Source organism: Takifugu flavidus, chromosome 5, assembly GCF_003711565.1.
Source record: "Takifugu flavidus isolate HTHZ2018 chromosome 5, ASM371156v2, whole genome shotgun sequence".
In the NCBI taxonomy this organism is placed as follows: Eukaryota; Metazoa; Chordata; class Actinopteri; order Tetraodontiformes; family Tetraodontidae; genus Takifugu; species Takifugu flavidus.
The window spans coordinates 8,704,663-8,727,647 of record NC_079524.1 but is presented as its reverse complement, the minus strand read 5'-3'; the positions used below and the strand labels follow the sequence as shown (position 1 = coordinate 8,727,647).

Here is a 22,985-nt window from a genome sequence, read left to right as displayed (position 1 = left end):
GTGTGTGTGGGTAAGGAGGGTAAAGAAAGAGACTCTAAGCTAAGTATTTTCATCTGTTTCTGGGAGTGTTGAGTGACTATAGATTTCTGCAGAGCCAAACTAAACAGTTGAAACACTTTATGTTAAATCGAAGGTCATAGAGGAAGTTACAACTGTAGAAATGACAAACTGGTACAGCGAAGCCTGAAAGAGAACGGCCTTTCCTGTGTGATAAAAGTAAACACTTTGGAATTTGCTAATGATCTGCCCATTCATAAAGAGTGGAGCAGAGGACAGGACAGCTGTTTTTTCTTCCTTTCACCCATCTGTGCTTATTGATTCTGGCACCAGGAGAGATGCTTAATGAGAAACAGGGCTGGAGGAGAGCTCAGAGGGAGGCTCGGTCTAAATGATCACACAACCACGTGCACAGTAGTCCAGGTGATGTGTAATGCATTTTATTTTTGTTCGAGTACAGAACAGTTTATAGTGTAATCACTTTTGGATGTTTGGTCCAGACATTTCTTTGGATGGCTCTGTTTCTAAAAGCTATTCTGGATCCCCAAACTCTTCAAACGCTCCAAGTTTCATGTTTGAATTACAAGCAAGTGTTACGCTTTGAGTTTGTGGAGACTAACTGCCACATTGCACCTAATGGTCAACCCATCAAACCTGTAACGGTCAATAATTCATCTCATTGAGTCCGCTTTAAGCTACACTCATGTACTTTATTTTAGAGAGGTTAAGTACTACAAACTAATTTCAAAACACTTAGATGGATTTGATAATTCTATGGTGCAAGTGTATAACCACCGATGAACCAATAAAGTGGAGGATCTGGGTCCACTGGGGTGGAAGTCGTTTAGGTTTTAGTGCAGGAAGTGTACTAAAGTGCAATTATCATGGACAGAGGGGCAAATAGATGGATGTGTGTATATTCAATGCTCCCCCTCAATTTACCTGCAATGCATTGGACTAGAAAAAGCAGGTGTGTGAATGTGTGTCTGGGTAGGGCTTGTGATTGTCATGCCTGCGTCATGACATCAATGGACGCACGCCTCTTATGGATCAATCCAGAGGGGAGGAGGGGTGGCTGTTAATACAGTTACTTCTGATTCAGCAGTTAATCAGCCGACTGAACAGCTGTAATTGTGTCACACTTGCGGATCGAAACGTTCATTACGATTTTGTGCCTCCACATTTAGTCAACCCTGAACAGACAGCAAGACAGTAATTACCAATGAACGCTACTAGCAGCCTATCTTCCATGCAATTGTTAATAAAAGGTCTAATATCAAGTTATATAATTGATGTAGCAGCTGGAGTTTTATTGGCACTGGCTTTCCCACTGATTGTTAAACATCTGTAATCAGAGGCTGCGGCAGATTAGTCTGTGGAATGCATGAGCACACAAACAGAAAGCACGTGAATCTTTGATTACCTGCATATGGCAAAAAAAGAAAGATAGGTAAATTTCTAAGCCAATCCTGTGACCGGTGTGAGTCTGTTTGTCTGTTTTTTGGTCTGTACATCCCAGTTATTTGGTATTTTTTTATTTTTGGGATGTGCTTCTGTTTCACATTGGTCACAGAAACTTTCACTCCCTCAGAGCCAATCCCCAACTTCCTCTTTAGGCAGTAAAGATGCGTTCTTAAAAATGCCTGAAATCACCATAAAAGGGGCATCCAGTGAATAAAAATGGTTGTCAATGAGAAAAAACAGGGTGCCGTAAAACCCTCACTCATACATATCTATATTTACATCTCGGTGTAAAAAAGTGGGGTTCTATAAGGTAAGACGGTTCCTCTAAGGCAGGATTTGACACACAGCTTTTGTGACTGCTCACACAGACGTTATACAGCAATTGAGGCAGGGAAGGTCCTCATTTCCTTTTAAGGCTTCCATGTGTTGCATTTCTATTTTGTAACTTAAAGTGTTGTTTCTGTCATCCTGATTAAATGTGAAGGCCCAGCAGAACTCAAGGGGGGGGGGGGGGACATATAGAACCTTAAGCAGTTCTGAATAGCAACAAAAATGCAATTCTGTAATTAACTTCATGCATTTGCCTGTTGGAACCACCCAGTTGAATGTGAATTAATGCCAGTACAGTAGTTCAAAGTAAGACATATTCAACATGGCAAGTATGGAGATAGCTAAAAAATATATAGATTTGCATGTCGTTATTATAACATTTATTAGGTACAATAATTAGGGTCGTGGTGTGTCATTGTGTAGAGGTAGAATCTGGTGACATCCACTTAACACAGCAGTTTGACAAGACATACAGTATATATTTTTAAGTATTTGTTCTATTTCATGAATGACTTATTTTCAGTTAAAGAATGTATGACAGAGCTGGCTGGGATAAAGCATTTCTGGAACAATGGACGAAAACTTAAGTTACAGTAGAGGAAGATAATCAATCATAACTTCCCCATATAGACATACATACAGTATATGTGAGTAATGACCCAGCTATCTCCATTTCTATTTTTTCCCCTGTGACATTTGATAGTATAAGCAGGAAAAACTACCTTTCTCAGTCAATTATTCTGACTTTTGAACCATTTTAACAATTTCTGCTTTACTATTAGTAACTTTTCACATGTGGAAGTAAGGAAGTTATACCAACATTTAACTAGCACGACAATAGTTTCTCATGTCTCATTTCATACACACACATGCACACAGAGCAATATCTGTGTGTGGCGAACAAGACAGACATCAGGTCACATAAGTGCCACAGTGGCAGAGCTATAATAGCATTGGTGCTGACCTGAACTGGTAATAGGATTGGTCTGGATCGGGAATAACTAATTTGTCAGCAGCTGTGCAGCTCCTGGTTTTTGAGAGGCTGGGATAAAGTCCAAAGCCCGATACCCAAGTGCTGCTCCCAGCTCCATCTCTGCCTGCCAAACCACAAGGTTGAAAACCCTTAAAAATGAACGAATAATCAAACACTTTATGTCTTTTCCAAAGTCCATTTATTCCTGTTGTTTCTTTTATTATTTCTTTTGAATTATGAATGTCAAACCACTTTTTCATTTCTCTCAGTTAAACTAATTTAATACAGAATTTTGTGCCTTGCAATTAATGTTGTTGCTGTGTTTAAATCTTTAATCTCAATGTTAACTTTGCCAAACTGGCAGTCTCAATTTCTGGCTCCAATATTGGGCTTCTGCCCAAGCATGAAAGCACACACACACACACCCACACACAAACACACACACGCACGCACGCACGCACACACACACACACACACAACACACACACACACACACACACACACAACACACACACACACATGCACGCACCCCCCCACACACACACACACACATACATACAAGTCGTTGCCCTACTGCGTGACAAACTATCTTCTGTCTTTGTAATAATCACAGTGTAGCAATGCACTAAAAATGCCTGCGGTTTTAACTACATTTCTCCGAGGATCCATATGTGTGCCTATGCAAGCATAGCCACACACGGAGCCAAGATAACGCGCACACACACACACACACACACACACACACACACACCACACACACACACACACACACACACACGCACACACACACACATGGACATGCATAGAACGCAAAAACATCACTCTGTGGGTTTCTACTTTGGGCATCAGAATCCACTTTTTGAAGATTATGTGGTGGTTTTTCCTTCCTTAAATCCCATTTTTTGTTCCAAACCTCATTTGCTGATGGTTTTACTAGACAGACAGGCATACAGGCAGGCAGGCATGCAGGCAGGTAGGCAGGTAGGCGGGCAGGCGGTCAAGCGGTCAAGCGGGGAAACAGGCAGGCAGGCTACCATTTATTTTTTATTAATTTATACAGAAAACCCTTAATGCTCATTTCAGTCTCTTCATCGTGCTTACACACTGAGCCTTGAATGACCTTCATGTTGGTTGATAACATTTAGGGTGGATCTGGTGGCTAACATGGACCAGCACCTTATTATTACAATTGTTGCCATCATCAGATACATTCTTTGTGTGTTTTGTCATCACTCGTAAAGGACTTTATTTCTACCTAAAGGAAAGTATTTCCGTAATGTTTAAAGGGAAGAAAAATGTTATTTTCTAATGAATTATTAAAGCAATGGGGCAAAATGTACAAACAATAGTATCTTGTATTATTTTGCATAACTTTCACAGCCATTTAATAATATAGTTCTACTGTGATTATTTTACTTTTGTTTCATTTTTTTTTGTTTTCTCCCCTTCAATTTTGGGACATACCCCAGTTGAATAGTTATTGGTTACCTTTGCTCTTTTTATATCCTGGTAGTTTATCTAAGTAAGCGTTTTACAAGCCGGAGACTCTATTTCCCAGCAGGCATTGCAGGGGGAGGAGCATGTGGTTCTGTTTCTGTCAGCCAATGACGGTCCTCCTTACTCGGAGAGCTCCGAGAAGAGGGAACTTTGTTTTATAGGCATGTTGGGGTAAAAATGGTGTGCAAGGCTTAAGACAATTTCATTTGATTCGCAAAAATGAAGTCTACTCCATGAAGGATTCGAATTATTGACTGCAAGTCTTGTATATGTAAGTCCACATTCGAAGCTGTCATTAGCAGACATGTATATGAAGATTAGCGATTAGCACGCTATCCAGCTAATTTATGAATTAAAGTTAATGGGAAATGAAGGTGTGAACCCCGTGTGTTCATAAAGTCGAGACTATTTTGATTAACTTTCAAGTGCTGCATTTACGGGTGCTTTTGTGTACTTTAAGTACGTGTAACCGTTTTCACGGTATGTCACATTTGTAAATCGGAGGAAATACTGGCATCGTGTGGCGTGACGTGGTGTTTGCATCATAGGTTCGCGTAAGGAGGCAATTAGGCACATTCCGAGTCTTTACACTGACATTCATTGGTCTTTGTTTTAAATTATTTAATTACGAGCACTTGGCTCAGTTGATGTGCTCTGATTCAAGAATCCCGAATCTAAATCATTTTATGTTCTTTGGTTTTGTGTTTGTGTTGACGTAAACATCCAACGCGATATAATTGAGTGCTTCATCCTGTTAGAGTAAAATCAGATGTGAAAAGCATTTAAGTGAAGATAAAGAAAGTACATGATTAACATTATTCAGATGCTCAGTCCATTCTTGGCTCTGCAACCAGTATGCAGAACATGTGTTCATTTCTTTTTGTTCTGCAAGTCTAAATTACGTTATTGAGATAGGATTTTTAGTTTGTCGGGCTAAATTGTAGTTATCAATACTGTACGTTTGCACAACATCGTCCAGGCATCATTCACTTTAATCCGCAGTAATTTAATTCAAAGTCTTTTTAGAATAAGCAAGAGTAAACATGTAGCAAGTGACGTTTAACTGATTTGATTTTGCAGAAATAATGTCAACAACCTCATAATTGGTACAGCAAATTCAACATACCCAAAATCCACAACCTTAGTTTCATAAATGTTCAGAGATAATATTTGACCAGTCAAATTTCATTCCTGCTCCAGCAACAGAGCTGCTGTTGACTGGCTGGCTTGTATGACATGTTTTTATTAAAACATTTATTTAACTAAAGGATTGACACACAGCTATATTTGATAGAGATTAAGGATCAGGTGTTTGTATTTAGCTTGTGGTTTGGTTTCACCTAAATTCTATTGATAACCGAGCAACCAGCAAAGCTCGATAAGTCATTTGTTCCTAATTTAACTGTTTTGTTTTTTTTCCATTCTGAAAATGAGCATTTTTTAAATTCACATCAGCAAGACATGGGGGCTTTCCAGCAGAGATGATGGCAAGACATTAAACAAATTGTATGCAGCAAGGTGATCATAAAACCCTGCCGTGTCTCGCACAGACCTTCTCATTACAGCGCAGCACACATGCGCTCACCATTCTCAGGTTCACAGACACAACACTTACACACCCACAGTGCTGTGACCCCCCACATGTTTTCCCCCATCATAAAATCACATACGCTCTGTTTGTGTGGGAGAAAGACCTAGATTAGCTAGATCGTTGTTGTAACAGGACCTATTTCCTAAATCATCCTGTCGTGCAGTTCTTGCCTCTGCTGACTTGTGTGATGATATGAGCAACATTTGTTTTTGCAGATTTATGTCCATTTCTAATTCACTTAAATATTTACACATGCAGCTAATGTTTCTGAATATCTATTGTACAACTGCTAGTTTACACTGCGTTCTTGCTTGAAACTGTGCTGAGTAGAAGTTAAAACTGTGTTACGAAGCAATAATCAAAGAGTTGTCTTTAACTTTTCCCCACTTTTCAAGATATTTTGTCATCCAGCAGCAGGATGTTTCCGTTGCAGCAACAGCCCCATATGGAAGACTCTGCAGATCCTCTGGTAACGGTCCAGCAGATGCAGTTTTGGCTGGACAAAGCAGTAGCTTGGGGACAGGCTCAAACTGTTGAAACTCAGAGGGACACGTGCCAGCACTTGAGCAGACTGAGGGATTTTACCCAGCAACTCCTCAAACACATCAACAGTATGGTGAGCTATCATGAAAATAGATTTATGTGTTTAACAAATTGGGATGGATTCAGTTACAATGCTTAATGAAGTTCATTTACACTAAATGAGGAAGGTCAGACAGCCTTTTGATGTGAAAGCCCGCAGGTCTGTCACACTCACGCTCTTATCCCGACCACGGCGTGAACAGAGTCCAGCGCTTGTAGGCTCCCGCTAACAGAGGCTGCTCTGTGCTTTGCAGGAGCTGTGTATGTCTGGCTGGCAGTTCTGCAGTGTTGAGTTAGTCAGGCAATAGCCGCAGTGGGACCCGCAGCGCTAACCTAATGTATCCCGATATCAGTTCCAGCAAATTTGGTAACCTTGCAGACGACAGCAGGGGAGCACAACTGTGATTTCAGTGTATTTTTTCCCTCCCAGCTCATAACTTCTTCATTTACACCTTAACACTTTCTGTTTTGCTGCTTGCTTTTGACAAATTTTCGCAGGTCTTTTTCATACGCTGTCTCACCGAAGAAATCTGTTTTGACACGAATGTGAATTTTAATTGGTGACATTTACAGACTTTTTACAGACCCCAGTACTTCCCAGTTAACATAACATCTTGATACACAATAGTGCCAGGAACATTCACTGGCTGTTCTTTTTTTTAATCTCTACATCTTCTGAACTATTCCCTGGAGGATTATCGACCAATACAATCAAGTCAAAATAGCTTTCTTTGGGTTAGAATTCAATTAAATAGCTTCATACTGTTACTAAAAGAACAGTGGATGCCCTGATTCATAGCCATCTTTATTCATATGCGTTAAGTTTATTGAGACATTTTACTATTCCTGTGTTTTTAAACTTGCAATACAATGGTAACATTCCTCCAACTTTGTTTGGTAAATCTGACCCGATTAGTTTGACTATATTCTGCAATGCATGATTTCAGTTGTGTCCTTTTGGACTGATCTACCTGGAATTAGCACCTCTGTCTGTACTATGCGTGTATTGTTTTTTGTGTGTGGGACATTCAGCCAAACTCTACTTGATCTGTTACTGTGCTGCTTCCCATTATTGTGATCTCATTCATAAAAGAGTCAGTCTGACTGTTATAGTTGTCTTAAAGACTTCCCTTAGTCCACAAATGTTACTCTGTGCCTAAGAGTTGTGTATAAAGTGTTGCAATATCACTTCCACAATATCCTCCTTTGTATAACTCCTGCAAAAACCTTAATTTTTAGCTTTCCTTTTAAAATCAATATCTAAGAATGATTATAAAATATCCTTTGAAACTGCTTGGAGCTGGAATATGTCAGTTTCTCTGCTGAGCTCCAAGGTGTAACGCATTATAGCCTCTGAGTGTGAGATTAATAGAAAGATTACACATACGCATATGTGGACTGGCTTGTAAAGATAATACGTCACCCCTCATCTATTTTCTGTAGGTATTTTTCAGCTTGTAAAAGGGTGTTCTTTATGTTGTATTCCAACAGAGTGAGAGGTATGATGTAATGGAAATAAAGGTGTATTATCTAGTCTCTTTTTATTCCTACAGATGCAATCCATATTTTTCAAATGAAAATTAAATCAGACAGACAGAAAACATTTCTAGGGTGTCCCTGACGTGACATGAAAGAAACAAAGATAACAAAATAGTGCAAACCTGCTATACAAACAGAAATACTATATAAATAAGACTATTTGCAATGATAGAATGTTCTTTTTTATGGCCTTGCCTCCTGCCTGCTCCTAACTCAAAGATCCTGAAGGCCGCATCTGTGCTTGTCTCTGTTCTCTCCCCAAGGCTTCCACAACAGAAACCATGAAGAGGCTGCCCCTCATAGGCCAGTTTCTGGGTCGATTGTGCTGGATCCCCTCTGTCACCGCTGATGGTGAGTGTGTGCTTGGTACTAGACGGTTCATATGCTTGAGATTAAAGACTGGTGACACCTATACTTTGCTGAAAATGTGTTTATAGTCTAGTAAAACTTGTAATCCTGCGTGGTCCCCACCCATTTTTCCTTTGGCCCCGACAGAGTGTTTCCATTGCAAATAGTGATGCAAAAGACAGTGTATGACAGTACTTACATTTTGTGTGTCTGCAATGGCCTAATTCATCTTTTTGCATCCCAATAATGGACCCTCAGGCAAGTGTACCTGTTGAAAGGTACCAGGTACCAAAATGTTGCTATAGGAAAAAGCAGTTCCAGAAGGTTCCATTTTAAAAGTGGAATATCAAGAATGTTGTTCTCATTTAGGCTGCTGTGATAATTGCTGCTTTTTGTCTGCAGCTTCTAGCAGGAGCCTGTTGCTGCAGTGTCTGTGGGGTCTGTTCTCAGAGCACCCAGGCAGCGCTGTGGAAAGAAAAGCAAACCAATGGATACGGGTATGGCTTAGATTATTAAATATTTCTGTTCACTTGCTACATTTTCAATAGTGTTTTTTTTTTATTCTTTATATAGAGGAGTTCAAAAAAAGTACGGATTTGGTTTTACTGGCAGTGTCTCCTTAGACGCCAGCTTAATTAAAGTACCGGTATGATGTGCTGGGCGGTTGGAGTTTGAGTGGTTATGAAGTACAAAGAGTAATGGTCTGTAATTAAGATTTGGCTTAATGAATACTATTAAACTTTGAACGCAGAGCCCCAGCAGCAAGTAGTTGCACTGAATTTTAGAAAAATAAATCCATATTTCCACAGATTTGTATTGATTTATATGTTATATGTTCATTTATACATACAGAACATGTTATGTGCTATCTTCTACAGATACTTTACGACAATAGTGTATGTTTATAATGCTTATTTTGATATGCACGTTTAAGCCACAAATGTGTAAAACGGAACAAAACAAAATCAAAGATCCGAACTTTCTAATAAAACGCCGAGCTTCTCTGAGATAATCCTTGAATTTGTGAGATGGTCTTTAATCCACAGGAGGGAATGTATGAGTGGCTGTGAGCTCTTCCATTCTTTTAAATAGAGTTCTAAATGTGAATAGAAAGTACAGTATGTCATCATAAAGAATTCTAATGTATAAAGGCCAAGGCATGATTAAGCATATGTATCTACTGTATCACCAACATATGGAAGCACTGGCCACTAAGGGCTGTTTCTGGACTGAAGATTAATCGGAAGTGTTTACACACCACCCATAAAGGGTTAAATTTAATGCAGAACTTTATGAGCTGAATTTGTTCAGTCAGTACAAACATGTGTGAGCTTCTCCACATTCTGCCGCCTCCTTCTCTAAAGAAGATTTTACTTTCCCCAAATAATAAAAACACTTCACCACAGCTCAAACCATCTGGACGGGGTTTGAGCTGTGGTGGATGGTTCTAAAATTGATGAAAATGTGTCTCTGTCTCCTCTAGTCTGTCTTGTGTTGAACTATAAGTCCTGGAATGCAGAATGCAGCCTGTTTTCTGTTAGTTTTGTCTGAACTTGCGCCCAAACATTTGTTTTCTTGTTTCTTGTTGCCTCTATAATATAATGCTACAAGAAAATAAAGAACACAAAATCATCACAATGTAACTCAAACTGGATATAAACCTTTCCAGTTATGAAGCAGTAATGATGTGACCAGCAGGACCATTTCCCTCCCCTAATCATTTCTGGTGTGATTTAGGTTTCCACAGATTGCTCTTAAATATTTTTTCATTGTCAAAAAATTACACTAGAATTAGATTTTACTAGTATGTTTCATTTATGGAGATCTGAGGCGTGTTCCTGTTATTTTTTTTGCAGTGTATAATGGTGGTCTGATGTATGGTCCTGTGTTCGTGTTATTGCTGCTTTACCCTGGGTATCCACACCCACGTTTTTGTAGTGATCTAATATGTAGCACTCTTCTTGTTTTTCTTTCATCTTCCCTTTACCCCTCCTCTGTTCTCCACATCTGATTGTCGGATCTAACGAATCCAGGGAACAACCACAAAGCTGCTGGACTGTCAGATAGTCATTAGATCCAACAGTCTGTTTCTCTCTGTTCCGTGTTAGAAACGCGACCACACAGTGCTGCAGCAACATGTCCTGCTCTTTGGTGCGATGATAGAAGCAAAGCATGAGAATTCAGCGTTAAAGGGGCAGGATGATGGACAGATTGATGCTGAATGTTTGAAGTGTAACTGAATCAAGGCGACCACAGCCCGCCCCAGAGAATCTGGAAAGTTTATAGTTTCCAGACATGTTTTGGGATTTTTGCTTGCATCCTTTTTAGATTTATTAGATGATTTTGTTGAAATTATAGATGATTCAGCCTTTTTTAATCTTTCTATTGGGCCATGTTAGCTCTGCACGCTAGTTCCTAGCGAGCCTGCATGCTAGGTTCCAGTCGCTACCATTCCTACTTCACTCTAGTTCTGCATCTCTGAACTAGCTAAAAAAAGCCTTCAGATCAAAAACATAACCTGAGTAGTTGGTGTTTCTATGTCCTGTGTTCTGAAATACATAAACCTGTGATGGGGGTCAGGCTTATTACAATACACAAACTTCTACAATGTCATATTTCAGCTAAACAATTTCTCTAATGCATTCTTATATGTAGATATGTAGGACCAGTGTTTTTAATTATATAGCAGACTTAATAATTTCTTGTTTTCCTGCACTTCATTTTCCTTTTTTCTCTTGTTTTGACCATCTGAGGCTATACTTCACTCTGTCATTGGTTTTGCAAGAGCTTAATCATGGGTTTGTAATTGTTAACAGGCAGGCAACAAAACCAGCCAAAGTCTTTGCTTTTTGCATTTTTCTACATCCTCTGTTTTAATTTTAGTTTTATAGAGGGTTCACTTTTATGGCAGTAGCATATCCAAGCCCCCAAAGCCAGTGTGGTTACTGTTTTTTTTTTCCCATAAGAGACATTTTGAGTTATTTGCCATCCTTCTTTTCCATTTTCCCTTTGTTGAGTTCCACTGCAGACCAATATAACCTTTTTATCTCCGCTCCAAATGCAGCCGTAGCCATGGGTTCCAGTCGCTACCATTCCTTCTAACCATATCTTTCCTCTTCTGTCCCCCAGCCTTACTCTGTCTCCGTACCATGAACGGGATGTGTGATCGGTTTTGTATGCGTGTGGGGTTTGAGGGCGCTCAGATGGTAGTAATTGGGGTACTTTTGTGAGTCTACGTGGAGGGTAAGCATCTCGGTGTGCTGTAGAGCCTGGCCAAAGAAACCACACAGCTCCACCATCACCACTACAGCCCCCTTCTCTCCTTCTCTTGTTGTTTTATTGATCTATTTCTCTCTTCATCTCCTTTTAATCTACAATTTAGAAAGGGTGCCTCCGTGCTGTCTCTTTGGTGCGGATGGTTCTGAGTTCTGGCTCATTGAAGTTGTAAAACCAGATGTTCCATGAGGATGTGAGGCCTTTGCTGTTTCTGTTGGATCACTATTTCCAGCTTGTAACAGCACAAGTACTCATTGTGGTGAAACCGGGCAGAATCAATCCATAATTCAAAATAATACGTTTTCATCGCACATCTGGGTGAATACCAATAAGCACTGTTTGTGCAAACCGTTCAATTATTAATCGTTAAGTTTTGACATTGACGTTTAATATGAAATAACTCTTTCCCACCTGTTTTTTTTGTCCTTACTTGACAGTGTAAGCCATTTTATATAAGAAATTCAAAATATTTAGCTTCTTTTAACACATAAAAAGGTTAAGAGTTCTGATATTTGTGTCTGTATTATCTTGTAGGGCTTTCACAGCTGAGGATCACAACAAAAGATTGTTAATTGGGTTTTTAAGAGGACCCCTTCTGAAACCCCCCCTGGATAACAGAGGCCCCTTATGACTTAACTATGTTCATTTAGTTGCTCATATGCCCTCCATACATTCTCTCCCGCTGGAATGCCTTTTATATATTCATGTGGTTCCCAGAGTGTAGCAGCAGCAGAGACGACTTGTATCCCAGTAACTGATTAGCCTCTATTGTATCTCGGTGTTTGTGTTAAAGTCTCGTCGGCTGTTATGGATGCACTGCATACGGGCCTAATCCGTTTGTGTTGCCTTCATGTGCTCCTACAGACGGTGTTGTGTCAGCTGGTAACTGAAGAAGATGCTAAAGTGGAGCCATTAATAAGGCAAATGGGTGTGGCACCTAAAGATTACCATTTGGGGGTCCTGAGGAAGGTATTGATCCCCAATTACTGCCTGCATTAAAACATAAGAGATACAATCATGTGTGTCAAAACCTGCATGTTTACTCTCTTTGTATTGCAGAGGCTGGCACTGTTGCAACAAAACTTTGAAAAGAACTGCAATTGTTTGGCTGACAAAAATCAAAGGTATTAAGAAAATAATCTATATGTTAACACAGCTGTAGGATGAGGTTTTTGTTGCATGCGTCTAAAAAAGCATTTTTAATATAGATTTCTAATTAGCATGTATGTATAATATTTTGGTGATCAAATTACTAGTTTATCATTTTGCAGGTGTCCACATGATGATTCTCTGGCCGTATCTGAGTCCTGCATCCCGCTGGTCACATGTCAGGAAGCTGCTCCTCTCATTAATACACTCCTACAGCGACCAGCATCCTGCATCAGCGCAGCACTCAGCGAGGACTTCCTGGATGCTCTTAACTCCGCCCACTCCAGGTACAGCGTGGCACATGACTGCTGAGATCATTTAACCTTTTGACATGAGATTACTAACAACTTTTACTTTATATTCAGGCACAGACTTCAATCATGTCCCATGAGATGGGAATATAAATAATGTGTATTTGCAGACAAAGCTTGTTACTGGAGGAGCAGGGCATCATTTCTCTCTGGTATCATAACCTGCCGAGTCTGGAGGAGGCGGTGCTCAGGCTGCTAGAATCTGTTCTCGCCAACAACGAGTCCTCGCCACAGAAACTAGAGCAGCTACTGGAACAGGCACTGCTGGTGGGTCATTTTGATCGCAGTACGACCTCAAATGTCCAGAGACTGTCCCGGGTTCATTATTTGAGCATTTATTCATCTACTTTGTGACGGAGTGTCACATCAGTGCTCCGTGCGTGCCGACTTTCTTTGTAAATTACGAAACTCGACATGTTGAATGTAAATCTTGTCCGTTTGTTGAGGTAATGTTTTCGTATACACGGTTCTTACACGCGTTTCCGTACTTATTCGGTGGGCTTTTATTTGTTCCCGACTCTTTCACACCATTTGGCTTTGCTCCTCGTGTATCTCACATCATTTGGCTCACCCCACTCTCCATCGCACATCATTTGGCTTCCAGGGTACTGGGGCTATGTGTAACTGGGTGACTATTTAACTATGATATTTGTTGTGGCACTCACTCTGTCATCCCTACATCTGGTCTAACACATTTATGCAGAGAAAACTAGTTTCTCCACAAGAATGAGCAAACAACGGCAGTTATTTTTGTAATTGTGCGCATTGTGATTCCATGTATAGTATTTTAAAACCCACTGGAAGAACAAACAGTGTAACCCATTCACTATTAAGAAAATACATTAAAGAAAACCAAAAGCAGATATTTAATCTTTCCGAATCTAGTGGCCATCTGAAGAAAAGTGACATCTTCAACCCTTTAATGCAGATTGCTTGCACCCATAGCCATATGCCTTTACTCTACACAATTTCTTCTTTATAACGTTAAAATGAATCCCATCCTTCCGACCTGTTTCCAGTTGCTTTGCTCTTCGGAACCACGATATCTACCTTAGTCCGGTCCTAAAGTTTATCGTACTTTTGTCTTCCAGAAGTGATGGTCCACTTGATGCTTGAACGCTATTGCTATATATTTTTATGAGTTCATCACCTCCCCTCACATTTAATACCAGCTAAAAGAAGTTGAAAAACCAGCTAATTTTTAAAAAAAATGTACGTGTGCTAGCAATTATTGATTGTTTCTGCTTCTCGTCAAAGGTCTGCTTGTTTATTCCCACAATCACCTGGCTTGCACACGTGCACGTGCATGCATAAAACCATGACAGACATGCCTGAGGTCACCATGCTTTGTTTATGATATTGCTATCTGGTATAGCGTGTCTGTTGAGGGGAAGGTGGGAGGCATTCATTTCAGGCTTCGCTTGGCCTTCAGCTTGTTTGGATATCAGATGTGCTTTTCAAACACATTTATGTGAGGAGGTCCGCTTGTGCATATGTGCATATATGAGAGGCGAAAGGCCCAATGCTAGATTTCTCTCCTCCAGAAATGGGAAACAAGAAATTAGGACCACATTCCTCATTTCGTCTTGCCCCCCTCATGAAGATCTGACAATAAACATTCACTTCCTGGTATTTTTTTTTGCCAAAAACAGGATGTTTGTTGTGTGCTGTAATTGACCTTGCTGTGTAAGTGTAAGTGGTAAGGTATGAAGAAAGGCGCTCGAAGAACCCCTCATCTGTTTTCATTAGGGCAGAAATGACATTTTTCAGACACACATACGGACCATGGTGACGGAGAAAAAAGGAAAAATGGAAATGGAAAAATGTTTTAAAAAATGCAGTTACTGGTAGGCTTTTGTTTAGGAACATTGTATTAACAGGATATTAAGAATAAATTGGGCTGTTTATGACATTTCCATTTTATTTCAAACAATAGATTTCAGGTAATTCCCATATGGTTTTAACATTCATTTTTATTATTTTCACAAAAATGGATGTTAAAATGATTACATGAATGAAAGGTTATGTTGCATAGTTGATTGTAGAGCCTAATGCAGCCTTTTAAAAACTATTACACATCAGCATTAAAGTCTGCATGGTAGACAACATGTGGTCCTCTTTTAGTGAACCATGTGTCCCCATATAAAAGTGTGGGAGGGTCAGACGTGAATAATTAGGGACTACAAGAAATAAACATGTAGAGAGGAGCAGTCTTGAGCAGTGCAGCTGTTAAAGGTTTGTGTTGGGGGGTCAAAATGGTAAATCTAAAACACATGAAAAGTGTATATTTGGCTGCTTTAAGTTTGTGTGTGTATGCGTGTGTGTGTGTGAGAAAGAGAGAGAGAGTGAGCAAGTGGTTGATGAAGATTGAGATCAGGAAACAAGTACTGTAGATAGACCCGCAGTGACACCTAGTGGTTAGTAACGGGTTACCGCTTATGCTATTTTGGTAAACTCGTTGGTGAATTGACCTTTTACACCTTTTGACATTTTGTTTTGTGTTTCAGCCTAAAGCCTGTGCTCAGCACTGCTCCATGTTTTTGGTTGTTAATGACATCTTCAGGTGAGCGCTGCTGTTCTATCATTTTCTGTGCACTTATCCAAAAGTACAGTTTTTGTAGATTCACTCAATGTGTGTGTGTGTGTGTGTGTGTGTGTGTGTGGTGTGTGTGTGTGTGTGTGTGTGTGTTGTGTGTGTGTGTGTGTGTGTGTGTGCGTGCACCTGCCACAGGTCTTTCCTCAAACAAGCTGAAAGGGCAGAATCTGTTCATTGTCTCATTCACACATTTACCAGATGTTTCCTCAGGGAACTGGCCTTAGTGCCGCATCAGGTAGGTCTTGATTTCTTACAATAAGCCATCACCAATTATGGAATGTATCATAAAATAATATAATCTACACACCTCTTTTAATGTGCTGCTTTAATTTTTCCTACTGATGATCTCAGTACCACAGGACAGAACAGCTGTGCAATTACTCTGCTCCCTCGTCACAGCCTGTGGATAAAAAAAAGCTGTTTCCTTTTGTTGCAAGCTGACACTCACACTGACATGATGAATACTAATTTTCTCTTTGCAGGCCTCATTTTAGGCATTCTCCATGTCATTATCACTTCATTCCCAGCCAGGAGCTAACTGCACTTGGCTTTTTCACCTCTTTATCTCAGCTCACAGCAGTTGGCACGCATGTTATTGTCTGTTTTGTAATCAAATACCTCTAATTTGGCAAAATGGCACAGTTTGGTTTTTTTTGCATGTCTTCCTTCATAGGGTCTACGTGTTTTTGTGAATTTCGTGATTTATTTGGCGCACACATTAGGAGAATATCAGTTTTTAACTTATAACCACTAGATGGCAGTGTTGCAGAATATATTTCAGTAGACAGTTTTAATGGCTGTTGTCACGCAGGACTACACGCTATCTATTACATGCTACATTAAATTTTAGTACCCACTGTAATGCTATTACTCTGCCCCCACATTTATAATAGCATTTTCTTCATGCTTTTAGAACATTGTGATCCATGACTTGAAGCTAGGAGTGTTACATTTAGGAAGTTCGGTAAAAATTGTCTCATTTCAGAACAGTGTACCTTTGAAAGCCTTGTTCCCACAGTCACCCCAGAGTCTGCTGATGCCTCTCTTGACCCTGCCTTCAGGTCAGTGTGTGTGTGTGTGCGTGTATGTGTGTGAAGGAGTTTCTGTGCATTTCGCGCTGTCACAAAGCACAAAACCCAGCATTGAGGGGAAAGAATTTCCTCCAGGTATTCTTTAACATTATGTCAACATGCTTTTCCTGCTGCAGACTGAATGGATGATTTTGTGTCTTTGGTGTTCTCATCAATTATAGTTAATGTTTTTCAATGCCCAATATAAATCCGGACGTCTTGTGCAACCAAGGTATATTATTAGAAACACTCTATTAACTATCGAACTAAGTAAATCCTACATGCGGATGTATGGGAAACATTACTGTTGAAGAGTTACCCTGGAGGTCAGTGCGGGGACACAGTGGAACAGCGCTTATCACTGCCCAGACTCGACTGCAGACAGGAATGATTTACATGAATGGAGATGTTTGAAGACACACTTGAACCATTGCAGAACGTTGTGTTAATTGTTGCAATGTTGGTGCGCTCAAAGGCATTTTTGTTTTCATCACTGTATATGATGTGTTGTTAAAATCTGCTTTGAAGGCAAATCTGGGTCAGGATATGAAGCATTTGAAATCTTGCATTTGTTCCACATGAAGTGTCAGGTACCGTAGTTTGGATTTAAACACTACCTTCGCACTACCTTTTAGGACAGAACCCAAATTGGACCAGTTTGGATAATAAACTCCCCAATTTGTAGTAATTAATCCAGTTTTGCTTGGAAAACAGTCCTCTGTCAGGAATATTTGCTTCATTTAGAACATAGCGGTACCCTATGAAGCCATTTTGTGTGTTAATGTAGTCTGACATTTAGTGAAATGCGTGTTGTGAGAAAACAATCTTGGAGGCTAATTATCATAGAAACTGAAGAAACCTAACGTGCAGTGGACCATAAATAATACAGTGCAACCGCCAATCGTGTAAAAACTCAATTGGTGTCTTTAAGAGTTCCAAAAATGTGTAAAATGAACTTGAAAGGAGGCTTTATGGTGTAATGATACTCCCTGGTTCAGGCAGGTCTGTGAATACCTGCTGCTTTTTTGTGTTCTTGTAATCAAAATTGCAATATATCTTTATAGCTTTTTTACTTTTTTGGATGGAAAAACAGCAAGATTTCTTCTCTTGAATTCCTTGTTTATCATAACTGCCATGCTGTTAATGTGATGTGTAAGGTACCTGCTCCAAACAGTCACTTTAGAACTGAATCTGTCGCTGCAGAGATGCATCAGGAGGCGTGGAGACATCACCTGAAGTGGCTCAGTGATTCATTAAGGAGATTGACAGAGGAGGAAGAGGAGGATGACAGAGACGGGAGCAGAAGCAGCTGCTTAAAGTGAGAATGGCTTGCTGAGCGAACGTGTTAATGTGTGGATGCTTCTATCAGCATAATGCCTGAGTGGTGATGTATCCAGAGTGGGGGTGCTTTGTCAGACATTTCCTACCTGCATCCCTGCAGAGAGGTCCTGGTGCACCTCATTGCTCCTCTAAGAGCTCATTAAAAGCTATTAGCTGAGGAAGGAGAAAAGTGCTGCGAAAACAAAGGAAAGCCCAGCAAGAATGAGTCAGAAAAATTCAAAAAAAAAAGAATGGAGAGGAAGTAGACTGTGGAAGAGGACAAATTAGCATGACCATTAGATTCAGAGAAAGAGGTTTGGAGATCTGGTCAAATAGCTGCTGATGTCCCACTGGTGGAGATGGTTGACTTGATACCATCCAGCTGTGGTCTTTAACGGGGCCCATTATCCCCACTACTGCTCCATGCAAAAGCCCCCCAAAACATTCCTCCAAGCCCAGTGGTGGAAACGTTGGCTGTCGCGTCGCTGCGGGTAAACCCAGCAGCCGCCATTTGCATTTGAGAGGCCCGTGGAAAAGTGGGGAATCGGGGAAAGAGCTCTAATGATGGCATTAGTGAAATGTGAGGAAGAGATCTCTATCTGCTGCCTAACTGCAGGTCACTGGCTCGTTTTGGATCTCTTCTGTTCCACTTATCAGCATGTTGATGCCATGTTTGCCAAGAAACAGCTGAATATGGAAAAGAAGTCTAAGAAATAAAGCTGTAGCAGGTGTTGAATGACTAATATCTCAGCTGTATTCAGATTTTCCATTTTGCTGTCTCACTTAATGCGATTTCCCATCCCACCCTCATTTCTGCCGGACCTCCTCCCAGTATTTCACTCCAGGACTGAATAAATAGAGTGAAGTAGTCTAAATGCAAATAGACACGGATTATTAAGCCACGTCATTTTATGGAACATTTAGAGGCTTAGTTTAAGTCTTAATTTATACTGCGGAAGTTAACAATCGTTTCCGTTTGTTGCTTTATTTATGATGAGATGAGTGTGGTGCAGCAAACGACAAGGTTCACTCACATGATTCAGATCTATGTAAAGCTGATCTTCTTGGGTTGATCCAGCGCTGCTGCAGCCAATGGGGTGAGACTAATCTCACTGCCAAAACACTCTCCAGCATTTCATGGGCAAACACTCGTCATTTCACTCTTTCTAAATGAATTAAATGCTGTTTTATGACGGAGGCCTTTTTTTCCCTAAATCATTTGGAAGGGCTGTAGTGGAGAATGAGAAATTAATGCATTATGTGACTGGTACCATGGAAAATCCGAAGCTGGAACGGGGTTCAATGTGGGGCGATCGAGGTACCGAAACCATAAAAATGATCTAGTTCTTCAAGCTTGTAGAGGTGTCAGTTGGGAGTATATATAATCCCAGCTCATAGTCTTCTCCACATAGCATAGACATTTGATTAAATGATGTGTGTGGGGGGCAGGATGTGCTTCTCCAACGGTGGCTTTAGCCCTGCAAGGGTCTGAAACCCAGAAGAGCCTTTGCTGGCTCCTTGTCCTTTTTCTACTATTCTTACATGGTCTCCTGTCCTCTAGGAGCCACCACGGGGTGTTTGAAGCCTGGTTCCTGCTGGTTCAGTGTGTCCACTGGGTACAGCTGACTGCCCAGTTACTGGTGACCTCAGAAACCCAGGACTGCGGACCCCTCTTGTGGCTGTTCACCTTCTATTACCACCCGACCAACAGAGGGCATCACAGAGCATCACAACTGGTCAGATGAACATTTTAAATTTTGGGCTCTTGGTATGAATAATAGTCTTGAAGATACACCCCAAATATCTCAGTAACTACTTGCTGCATCGTTTTAAAATTTCCATAGATTTTCTGGGTCCCCGGAGGATAAATGGCTAAAAAAAATCCCACACAAGGTCACCCTGCCTTCCTAAACAAAACAAGCTCAGATTACAAGCACATCCTGCTCTATTAAGAGTTCAATCTCACTGCTTTCTTAATGTTATTCTGATTTCCCATAAGCCCCAGCGGCACTAATAACATTGTACTGTACTTAAAAACGTCCTCATTGTAGCAGGCGATGGGAGCATTGTTGTCAGTCGTCAATCGTCCAGCTTCGTTTTGAGGTTTTGTTTTATTTGAACATCATGAAAGTACGCTGGAAGGTGGGTTGTCATTTGAAGCCTCAGAACAAATAGAGAAAAAGCAGAATAACACATTAAGGTTTGAATTATTAACGAGCACTTTCTGAAGGGGAGAGAATGAGACGGCAGCGTGGTGAGAGAGATGGGAGTGGTGCAGGGTGAAAAGGGTGATGTCGTATTGATTTTTCCCAGCGAGCGTCTCGCCGGCCGATCTGAGTTTTCATCTCACCGTCTCCCACTTGTCCGCCTCCTCCCGTAAACCCCGTCATCGCCTCCCCCACCGTGCACTCGCGTTACACCAGCTTGTGTTCTACATTTGTGGATTACAAGCGTGTCTTTTTTTTTAATACTCGCAGGAAATAAAACTATCGCTGTCACTCCGGTGCGGTCTGTGAATTAACCGCCGCCTCGTGTGTTTCCAGGGTCACGCCAAAGAAGCATTGGACCACCTACGCGCCCTGTTTTCGCCCTTAAATCCTCCTCTGCCTGTTGGCTCTTTGCAGTCCGTGATGACTCTGCTGTCACCAGCACAACAGCAGCAGCAACAGTCATTATCAACATTACTGATCATCAACCTCTTGGTCAACTTTGCTGTTTTCTCCCGGCAGTCACTGATTGGATCAGCAGAGGTTTTACAGATGGTGAGGAAATCATCTTTTACGTGATTGAATGGCTAGAAACATTCATGAAAGATTAATGGTGTGTGTGTGTGTGTGTGTTTTCAGGTGGTGGACCAGTCTGGGCTTCTTAACGAAGCAGCCCGCGTTCTCGTCTCACTCGAGCTTTCACTAAACCGAGGACGCCACTTATCAAGTGACACTAACAGAGTCCAACTGAGGGTCCAGAAGCTGCAACACACGCTGACCCACATGAACGTCACAGAGCAACACTGCTGAGGACAGACGCACAGGCCAGTGAACAGGTGGGAGCGCACACCCTCACGCACACCCTCGCGCACAGACGCCGATCATCCACACAGCACCGAGGCAGAACGGCAGGAAGGGTGGTGCTGAGATGTGATGTCACTCAAATCTCTCTGCTCTGTATTTACTGTTCATTTAAGTGCTGAACATGTGACAGGTGTTTCAGAGAATGGAAGAAACTCCCACACGCTCCTGATTGTCGCTCTGCTGACACATTTATTAAATCATTTCAGTCTCGAGCCCCATTCGCACGTGCAGCCCTTTCCAAAAATGTTCCAGTATTTTTCTCTGGGGGGGTGCATCAGAGCCACAGCAGATTCTGTTGGAAATGCGAACTGGCAACTCAAGATCTCGTAAAGTTGTGTGGAATTTAGTGGAAAGGGTTGTGTTGAAAATGAAACCAGAGCATCACTTGGAAGACGCACTTAGCCTCATTCTCACGTGCTGGTCTTCAAAAGGATTTGGAGTCTTTCAGCACCGTTTTTAATATGTTTATTATCTTTAAAGTTTAAATTAAGAACAGGACCGTACAGGTGGAATTGGCACGTTACAGACATCAACTTGGGTGTAAACAGATTTGTGATGCAGATCTTCTGGAATAGAGCTGCATGTGTGAATAAATTGAGAGCCGCTAGGAACCCTGGGAATTATTGAGAACTAAAGGAGGACCGTCATCCTGTAGCAACGGCACCAAAAATGCATTCATCTAAACAAATATTGCCTGTTTTTTCTCTGCCAAGATCAATTTTTACTGATCCATCTGTAATTTATGCTATGAAATATCTGTTGTGACCATTTACGGTCATTTGTGGACATGTTTACGTATTACAAGATGGAATGGATATTTTTGAAGAAAGGAATCGACATATGTCAAGGCTGTGTAAAGATTTGGAAGGTATGGAACTGTATTGAGATTTGTGTGTCTGGTTGATGACGTACAAAATTGTGTCAAGTTTTCTGATTGCATTAAAAAGCTCAGCTTAGATACAGTGAATGTGGAGTCTTAATGTTTTTGCTGCTTGTATATTTATGTTAAGCCCTTACAGAAAACAATGTTTCCATTTTTGATGATTTCATTTCTTTTTTTTCCCCTGACACCTTGAATATATGTCAAACTTGCTCTGATTTTTCTTTTCTCCTTTAAATCACACAAGTACCACAGATAGATGTTCAACCATCATTACCAAAATTCTGAACAAAAAAAGGGAAACTTTATTAAAATATCATCACATGAAACTTTCTCACTCTACATTAGACAAAATGCCCAGACAGCTGTTGCTGGCCAACGTGAAAAACAAGTCCAGTGTAAGTATTTCCAGTCTAAACTCTCGGGCCAGTTCCCAGCTGCAGACTAAACACCCCATAAACTCTGGCTAACACGGACAAAACCTGGAGAAACGCAGCAGTGCAGGACTTCAGCTAACCGTAGCACGACGTGGTCAACAATGTTTGGTCTGGCCACAGACAACGACCCGCCCGTATCTGTTCCCCCGCCAGCAGCTCCTGTGCCTTTGAATGGGCCGCTGTTCCGTCTGGTCTCGCTGGGGGATTAAAGAGCAGCGTCTTCTGCTGAGTGACTGCGCGGCGTCCCCTCTGCTGCAGCGGAAGAGGAAGGGAGCGCTGGACATCCGCACACCCTTTGGTGCCAAATTCCTGTCATCTCCGCCTGTAGCCAGCAACCTGGAACAGAAAGATAAATGCGGACTGAACATTACAGAGCGTTTGATTTGTGTTGAACAGTTTGTATCCAACCGGTACACAAGCAAGAACCGGAACGTTCTTAACAGGTTTCCTCAGATTGCTGGTTGTCCTGAGGATACTCCGGCCTGTTGAGAGCAGGTCCAGTGTGTTCTGCATTGCTGGTGAGTGGACTGGACTCCTGTTCCTGCTGAACTGAG

The 22,985-nt window shown here is 41.1% G+C and overlaps 2 protein-coding genes across 9 annotated transcripts in view; one reads left to right on the top strand and one right to left on the bottom strand.

Annotated features, from left to right (window-relative positions):
* Nucleotides 1–4,382: 4,382 nt before the first annotated feature.
* On the top strand, nt 4,383–22,081 carry fancc (FA complementation group C). Of its 6 annotated transcripts, none has more exons than XM_057034146.1 (15): nt 4,383–4,532; nt 6,286–6,468; nt 8,237–8,324; nt 8,724–8,818; nt 12,462–12,566; nt 12,657–12,721; nt 12,854–13,033; nt 13,168–13,324; nt 15,565–15,620; nt 15,789–15,888; nt 16,639–16,714; nt 17,927–18,041; nt 19,605–19,779; nt 20,587–20,805; nt 20,890–22,081. In XM_057034146.1, the coding sequence occupies exons 2-15, from the start codon at nt 6,298–6,300 to the stop codon at nt 21,058–21,060; spliced, it is 1,773 nt and encodes a 590-aa protein (XP_056890126.1). In that variant the 5' UTR covers nt 4,383–4,532; nt 6,286–6,297; the 3' UTR covers nt 21,061–22,081. The 6 variants fall into 6 exon arrangements, with proteins under 6 accessions (XP_056890126.1, XP_056890124.1, XP_056890125.1 ...); XM_057034144.1 differs by having other exon boundaries at nt 6,267–6,468; XM_057034145.1 differs by having other exon boundaries at nt 6,264–6,468; nt 12,869–13,033.
* The window catches only part of aopep (aminopeptidase O (putative)), a 53,402-nt gene continuing 51,980 nt past the window's right edge, over nt 21,564–22,985 (bottom strand). For all 3 annotated transcript variants that reach the window (XR_008950751.1, XM_057034139.1, XM_057034141.1), the window contains one exon: nt 21,564–22,767. The gene's annotated coding sequence lies outside the window, so the exon portion shown is untranslated. The remainder of the gene's footprint in view (nt 22,768–22,985) is intronic.

Excerpts from the sequence above, each read along its gene's own strand:
- fancc (XM_057034144.1), top strand. The coding sequence starts at position 6,271 with ATGTTTCCGTTGCAGCAACAGCCCCATATGGAAGACTCTGCAGATCCT. Across the intron at positions 8,819-12,461 it reads AAGCAAACCAATGGATACGG|ACGGTGTTGTGTCAGCTGGT; the intron begins GTATGGCTTAGA and ends GTGCTCCTACAG. Across the intron at positions 12,567-12,656 it reads ATTTGGGGGTCCTGAGGAAG|AGGCTGGCACTGTTGCAACA; the intron begins GTATTGATCCCC and ends TTTGTATTGCAG.